At 45.1% G+C, this 8,142-nt stretch overlaps 1 protein-coding gene across 15 annotated transcripts in view; it reads left to right on the top strand.

The window, feature by feature from the left end:
- The window catches only part of ATRX (ATRX chromatin remodeler), a 72,170-nt gene extending 68,030 nt beyond the window's left edge, over positions 1-4,140 (top strand). For all 15 annotated transcript variants that reach the window (XM_071757615.1, XM_071757617.1, XM_071757622.1 and 12 more), the window contains 2 exons: positions 249-377; positions 1,074-4,140. In XM_071757615.1, coding sequence (XP_071613716.1) covers positions 249-377; positions 1,074-1,352 — 408 coding nt within the window. In that variant the 3' untranslated portion in view covers positions 1,353-4,140. The remainder of the gene's footprint in view (positions 1-248; positions 378-1,073) is intronic.
- The last annotated feature ends 4,002 nt before the right edge of the window (positions 4,141-8,142 follow it).

Genomic DNA, 8,142 nt, shown 5'->3' on the forward strand with positions numbered 1-8,142 from the left:
CTATCTTAACATTTCTCATTTCCTCCCAATAATCTCGAGGTGCATAACCTGCATTATCAGTTAGAAAAACCAGTGACTCAGTTCTGAGTTGGGCTGAGCAGAATTTTGCATTTACTGGGAATTGGGCTGCGTCTTAACTCTTGCTGCAACTCTGAACACAACGCAAGCCCCCAATTACTGCTGCTCTTCTCTTTTTTTTTTTTTTAATGACCACTGGCAAGAAAGTTTTGGTTTGTTTTCCTTTTCAGTGGAAAGAAAATTTAACACTCACAGAGAGCCAAGTGCAGGCCCTGGCACTGAGCAGACAGGCAAGCCAGGAGCTGGATGTCAAGCGCCGAGAAGCCATCTACAACGATGTCCTTACCAAACAACAGATGGTAAAACATCTACTCCTTGCTTATCAACTGGCTGTGTTGGCAGTGGGATACTCAGTATGGATTTTGTGTGTGCTCATGAAACAGAACCACGTGTGTGGGTTCATAAATCTGTCCCAGAAGCAGTGTTTCAACGGGTGAGGTGTTTGCTGGCACGGGGTGATGGTGTGTGTGAGGTGACCTCAGGAGATGGTGAGCTCTGCAGTGTGTTGGGTGATGTGGCTCAGCCTCAGCAGAAGTTCATTTTAAAAAAAAAAAAATATACTGGCCAGGTTTTTCTGTTGAAGTAGTTTGCTTGAAGGTCATGAGGCTTAGGGAGAAACCTGATTCCCAGAGCTCAGGAAGCAACTTATGCAACGCCCATCTTAGCAAGGATTGGTAATGGGTTTTTAGCTTAGAATTCTTTTGCAAAATCTGAAAGTTGCCCAGATTGTGTCAAGGGAGAGATTTTCCTCTTACCTAAATGCTGCCTGCAATACAATAGGCAAGTCATCAGGAGAACTTAGTCCTGAACAGTGTTACTGAGTGGTTTCTGCAGTAATCAGCTTGGGAATAACATCACATTAGTGATGGTGATAACAATGGTGCTTTTTTCCTTCAGCCACCCTATCCCTAGCAAATTGATTTTAACTCTGAACTTGATCCTTGCTGGGTTGAGCTGGGTCGTGCACTTACAAGCTCTCTGCTTTCCCTCCACAGTTAATCAGTTGTGTGCAGAGGATCCTCATGAACAGGAGACTACAGCAGCAGTACAATCAGCAGCAGCAGCAGCAGATGTCTTACCAGCAAGCAGCAATGAGTCATCTCATGATGCCAAAGCCTCCCAGTTTAATCATGAATCCTTCCAACTACCAACAGTTAGATATGAGAGGAATGTATGGGTCAGTGTCTGGTGGGATGCAGCCACCACCATTACAACGAGCACCACCCCCAATGAGAGGCAAAAATCCAGGGCCTTCCCAAGGGAAATCAATGTGATTTTGCACTAAAAGCCTAAAGGATTGTTAAAATCAGAGAAAGAACTTTTATTTTTTTAGGAATCAATGGCTTAACAGAACTCAACTGTAAAAAAAAAAAAAAAAACAAAAAACGAAAAAAAACAAAAAAAAAAACCCAATAGTTTGGTTGGTCCCCTTAGATGCCATGTTCCATATTAGTGTTTCAGCTTTGTTTGAATAGGACATAATGTTTTCCCTGTTGTCAGTGATGTTGCCTAGAATCTTCTTACATATGTTGAGTACAGGAGATAACAAGTTGTTTTCAGTGAAAACAAGTCCTCCCAGAACAGTAGCATCTCCACAGGTTTCCTGTCTAAACTCCTGCACTTGCTTTTTAGTAGCCACGAAGCTGTCAGCAGAGTTGAGAGGCTTGGGAAGGGCTGCAGGGCTGCGTGTTTCACCATATGTGAGTTGTAAACAGCTGAGTTCTTGAATAGAGTTGATTCCTCAAATTATGGAATACTTTTCTGCTTACCCATTTCTTTCTATCAGTGGGAATGTTCTAACAGGAGGAGTCCAGCTTCCTTTTGACTTCAGGGCTGGACTCACACTTTATCATCTATGCTGAATGAAGCAGGAACCGAAAATACTCGTTTTGACACAGAATTGAGTGCAATATTCTTAAGTACTACTGCTCTGAAACTTTTTTTGAGTCGTGCAGTTCCATAGAAACTGTGTACACAGCCTTAACTAGCGACTCGGGGAAGGGGGTTGCTCTTCCCTGGTCTTCTGCCATTTTTTCTTTTCAGTTTTACCTGAGATAACAAGTGGTGGTGGTAGAGTCTGAGATGTTTTTCCCTCACAGGCTGATTTTTTCCTCTCCAGGGAGTCCAGTACAAAGCACATTTCTGTTAACTCCTTAATGCTGGTGCTACTGTCTTTCCCCATTGCCGGCAATGGGCGACGGGCCAAGAAAATGTCAATTCCTGGTATTTTGGGGGTTAAAGAAAAAAACAAAAGGGGGGGGGGGGGTGGTGGAACAGTGGTGGCCAAGGTTAAACCCTGCTAGATAACCAACTTCCAAATAGCAGAACCATTGCTGACTTCAAATTGAGACAGAGAAAGTGCTGTAGCAACTTCCAGAGCCGCCAGAAAGGTGAAGCAACTTTTCCTCTGCTAGGTAAGAGTTTTGGTTATGCACTCCTCCCCATTCCCTTTCCTTGGTGTGAAAACATGACTTAGTACACAAAGGGCTTGGTTTTTTTGTGTTTTGGGGTTTGTTTTTTGGATCTAATGTAGATGGGGACTTGAATTTCTGGAGTTTTATTCTATATCATTAGCACTCTCTTTATCCACACCTTTTGTGCTTGTGAAGATGGAATTAAATACAAATAGTGCTTTTCTTTGAGTAGAGTTTGGTTGATTCTGCCCCCCTGCCCCCAAAAAAAGAATAGTTTATCATCTGGGGGTAAAATATAAGTGACAACCATAGGAGGCAATGGTGTATTGACTACAGAGAGCTCTGGAGAAACAAGTAGATGGAGGCATTTGCTCCAGGTATTGCTGGACTCTTCTGACTTGCTGACGTGAATAGAAATTGGTTTGGTTTCTGGAAAGTTTCTTGGAGGAATTTGAATTCTTGCACTGAACGGACAAGTGTTTTTTGGAGAGGTTTTTCTTGCATCTAAATATGCAAATCTGACGTGGTATTTCATTTTGTGATTGAAACTTGGGTTTGTGACCTGAACAGCCTTTGTTTGATCCGTTGCAAAACCAGCTAACAAGTTGCTGTCTTGGACTCTTTTATTACAAAGTACCACACAAGACCCTCAGTATGTTCCCGTGCTTTGCCAGCTCTACAATTAAATTTAATTTTTTTTGGGGGGGGGAGGAGCAAAAAGAGACGTGTTCACATGAGAAGAAACAAAAAGTGAGACTTTGAGACAAATATTTGAAGGCAAACGTACGCTGGGCAACTCTTGTGTCCTGATCTGATGTGTCCTGAATCTGAGAAATGCTTTCTGCCAAACCTGGGAACGTTCAATGGAGTTTTACAGCAACTCAAAAGACTTAAATGTGGAAGTTTTAGGCAACATTTAAAGGCACATTTTTTTTCCATTCTGGACAAAAAGCTATGGATAACAGAAGACTTAACGAATGCATAAGAAGAAATCTGAGAATAAGCATTTGAAATAAAAGTTGGACCACTTTGCATACACGTTTCTCACTTGACATTTTAGCTGCATAACAATGTGCTTTGAGTATAACATCAGCTTTAACAGATACCTAAAGATGGAACATAACATCAGTAAGATAATAAAAGGCTCATTTTTATATTTGTTTTAGATGTTTTAACTAGATGAAATGGCTTAAGATGACGAATAAAAATGTTGCTTGTAATACAGTTTTGCCTGCTAAATTCTCCACATTTTGTAACCTGTTTATTCCTTTGGATGTAAAGCGTTTTTGCTTAGTATTGTGATATTGTATATGTTTTGTCCCAGTTGTATAGTAATGTTTCAGTCCATCAACCAGCTTTGGCTGCGGAAATCATACAGCTGTGAAGACTTGCCTTTGTTTCTCTTAGATGGCTTTTCAGTTCTGTATTAAATATCTTAAGTACGCTAGGAAAAAAAAAAAAAAAAAAGTGTCACCTCTTCCTATAAGGCTGTTTTTGTAATATATATAAGGACTGGAAATGTGTTTTTAAAGAGAAGAAGCATTCAAGTATGACAATATACTATCTGTGTTTTCACCATTCAAAGTGCTGTTTAGTAGTTGAAACTTAAACTATTTAATATCTCATTTAATAAAGTGACCAAAATACATCCACGTGCTTTGTGCTGCATTGGCAGGGCTGAAGGCTGAGAAGGTCTCTGCTGGGGACAGCCTGGTGAGTCTGAGCTCTCTTGGGTTTCCTTCACTGGGATGGAGCCATGAGTTCCATTTGGGGACAGTAGGAACTCTGTAATTTGGGGACAAGAGCTGTGGGTCAGGTTGTTAAATCAGATGAATGTAGCAGTAACTTTTATGCAGCCTGTCTGTTCCTCACTGCCCAGCAGTGGGAAGTTTTTAGGAGCCAGGGTGAAGTTCTCTTTGGCCAAATTAAAATAACCTACTGGCCTATTTTAACCTATAAAGATACAAACACCCTTTATTACACAAAAAAAAAAAAAAAGCATGAGAGTTGTGTTTTAAGTCTGCCCTTTGCTTGTTTCTTATACTTGAAGCTTTTTTGTGTCTCCTGGCCAGGGCTGCCCTAACCCAGTCCTGCTGATAGCTGAGAGGCAGTGAAAGTGGTGTTGGTGTGGAGATACTGGAGTTGTGCTCCCAGGGGGAGGTGGTTTTTAATATCCTTGTAACTTCTACCTCGATGAAAAGCTTGGATAGAGGGCAGCAGGAGGCTGGTGGGTGCCTGTTGGATGTTGGCTGTGTCGGGCTGGGGAATGTCCTGGGGCAAATCCCAGGAGAGGCCTGGGAGGTGCTGTGCTGGTGAGCAGCCACGTTGTGATGTGTCAGGTGCTCTGGTGCTTACCCTGGGGGGCATTTTGTATTAAACTTGGAAGCAGAACCTCTGTGGGCAGGGTGAATGGAAATAAATTGACCTGGTTTGGAGTTGGATAAATTTTCAATTCCAAAGAAAGACAAATGTCCTAAACATTCCCAGCTGGGGATGTTTGGGAAAATGCTGCTGTTGCAGTATCAGCCACCTAAGGACACAGCATCTGAACTTCCCAAACCTGTTTAGGGGTAGCAGTGACCCCACGTGCACCCTCTGTGCTGCAGAGTGCCCTGGAGATGTCCTAAGGTCAAGCACCAGCAGGATCCCACCCAAGGGTGCACAAACCTTCCCAAGCTGCTGATGGGCACAGCACTGCAGGCAGAAGGCTCTGGAGAAGCTCCTGGATGGTCGTGTGCGTGCAGGATGGATCCTTCATCCTTCTGTGAGTGCCCTTGGGCCACCTCTGCCCATCACACACAAAAATTTTCCATCACCTGAGGAAGTGGTGACCCCAGGGGGGTGTGGGGAAAGGGCTAAAAGGGGAGCACAGCCCTGGAGCAGGACAGGGGGGACTGTGGGGTGGGAAGGTGAGAACAGGGGTGGTGGGGTCACCATGGCAAGAGTGGAGGAATTGCCCATTCCTCTGCTGCTGACCTCCTCCCTCCTGCTTTGTGCAGCTGTTCTGGGATAATGTTTCCCTTGCAGCATGGCCCACCCCTTGTGTGTGGAAAGGGTTGAAAGTGATGCCTTTTGTCCTGGGTTGTTGTCTTTTTTTTTTTTTTTTGTCCTTTTTTTGCCCAGAGCAGCACTGTAGGCTGTGGGACCAGCACCTTTGCCTTCCCCTTGGGAGAGGTTTTCCAGCTGGCCTTGTCACTTCAGAGCACGGGGAGGCTCCGTGAGCTGAGATCCCAAATGCACATTGATGTTTCCCTGGGCTGAAACAAATGAATTGTCCTTTAAAGTTTTCCCAGCAGGAGCAGGGGAGCCTCTGGAGCCACTCCTGGAGCAGACACACCTGGGTGAGCGTGTTCCTCTGCAAAACCCCCCCTGCACACCACTGGTGGCTCCCCAAGCCACTCACCCCATGGCTGTGGTGGTGAATTCTGCTCTGTTCAGCAGCTCCCAGGGCACTCAGACTGCTCCTATCCTTAAGGATTTTGCTGAACCAGAAGCAAAGCCAGAAAATTCCTGCTCAAAGCAACCATTTGGGTGGGATTTTGCAACGCTGAACTCCCCTTTTAAAGAATGTCCCACAGGGAACCACACAATGGTTTGAACCACAGTTGGAAGGGAGCTCAAAGATCCTCTTCTCCCACCTTAGAGATCATCTCCTTCCACCCCCTGCATGGGCAGGGACACTTCCCACCAGACCAAGCTGCTCCAAGCCTCATCCAACCTGGGCCTGGAACAATTCCAGGGAGGGGGCATCAACCTTTACCAAGTTCCTGTGAATTCTTTGTGGATTTTTTGTTGTTTTCAAATATCAGGGGTTTGGGCCCAGAACCTGCAAGGTGTTTTACACCATCCCTTGTACCTGTGTGTCCCTTCACAGCCTCTGCTGAGGAACCTTCTTGCTCAGGGTGTTGGATGAACGAGTCCATCACGTGGCCCCCATGGGCCAAATCAGTTCCTTTTCCAGTTGATGAAAAATGTCTTTGGCACTGCTGAGCCCAGGTTCTGACCTGCATTTTGAAGAAGAGGAGCAGAATCTTAACCATTAGCTTTATCTTCAGGAGCAATGGAAAGCCCTGGTGAGAGGGAGGCCGGATCCTCCTGAGGGGCAGAACCAAGCTGGAGGTCTGAGGGATTTCCTTTCACACAGAGGAAGGTCAAAAGGACATTTCAGGTCACTTCCAAGAGCCACCTTGCTCCCACCATGGCAGCTGAGGATGAGATGTTTCAGCAGTGACTCAGAGGAAGAAGGTAAATAAATACTTTTTATTTCAAACACGGGATTAAATTCCTTCATGTCTGGCTCATTCCAGGTAAAGCTCCTTGAGGGAGCAGTTGGGATGTGGAGGGATGTGGGAGCTGGCAGAGAGGGGAAGAGATGCTGGGAGCAGAGCTGGGCACCAGGGTGACTGCCCTGGTACCATCCCAGCTCATGGAGAAGCAGGTGTGGATCATCAGTCAGGAAAATTCTGATGGGAAATCAGACACTGAAGCTGAAGGAGCTGAGATTTTTACCTCAAGTGCTCTGCAAGGGGGAGGCTGAGAAACAATGCTGTGAAAAACACTGCTGTGGAAAGGAAAACCCCAACTGAAAGCCACCACATCTCTATTTTTCAGTATTTTTGCACTGGAGAACCACGCTTCACACCAACCTCTCCTCTGTGCTGCAAAACCTCTGGAGCAACTACACACTCCTGCTCCCACCAAGGGCTACAAATCCCTCCCTGCTGATCACAGGGGACAAAAAAAAAAAAAAAAAAAAAAAAAATATCACTCCTGGAAGCCTCCCCTGCAGCTTTGTGACATCCTGAGCAGGCAGATGAGTGGCACAAGTGGCTCTGTGAGGCTGCAGAGCGAAGCCTCCCCCCTGAGCCCAACTCCAGGAAGCTCTGGCTCCTCCAGCACGGGGCTGCCCAAACGTTGGCAGGTTCAGCTGAGGCAGGATCATCATCCACGGTAATTGCTTAAAAATCAGTTGTTTTGTTGTTGTTTTCATTATTATTAATTGCTTTTGTTGCTTTCTATTTTTTCTCCATGCTGCTCCCCATAAGCCCTGTGGGGGATGCACTGGCTCCATCACAGGAACGAGGGGGCATCCAGACCCCCAGCAGATGTTTCTCCTCCCCTTGGTTTTCCACAGGAAATCTTGGTTAATCCACAGCAGCCAAAGCATCTCAGGTGCCAACACCTGACACCAAGACCTGTGCTGGCTCTTCCCTGCAGCCCAAGGACTCCCAGCCAGCCCATGAGGTTCCATCACCCGCATCCCATCCGATGGCTGAGCCCAAAAAAATTTGCATTTTTTTTTTTTGAAATGACAGTTTGCTGGACACCCAGCTGGATGTTTCAGTAGGGTCACTTCCAAAGTCCATTCCAGGTATGGTTTGATGTCATCCTTGCACAAGAGTTTGGGGTGCAGGTAATTTATCTTCACACAATCAGAGAATGTCTTGGGTTGGAAGAGACCTTCAAGATCATCCAGTCCAACCTTTGGCCAACACTGTAAGTTCACCACTAAACAGTACAAAGCTTTTTTTTTGTTTGTTTGTTTTTGAAGTGGTCTTAATATTCATCCTGATGGGGAAATACTGGGTTAAAGAAGCACCAAAAAAAAAAAAAAAAAAAAAAAAAAAAAAAAAAGGGCTAGCAAGAAATC

Source organism: Heliangelus exortis, chromosome 14, assembly GCF_036169615.1.
Source record: "Heliangelus exortis chromosome 14, bHelExo1.hap1, whole genome shotgun sequence".
In the NCBI taxonomy this organism is placed as follows: Eukaryota; Metazoa; Chordata; class Aves; order Apodiformes; family Trochilidae; genus Heliangelus; species Heliangelus exortis.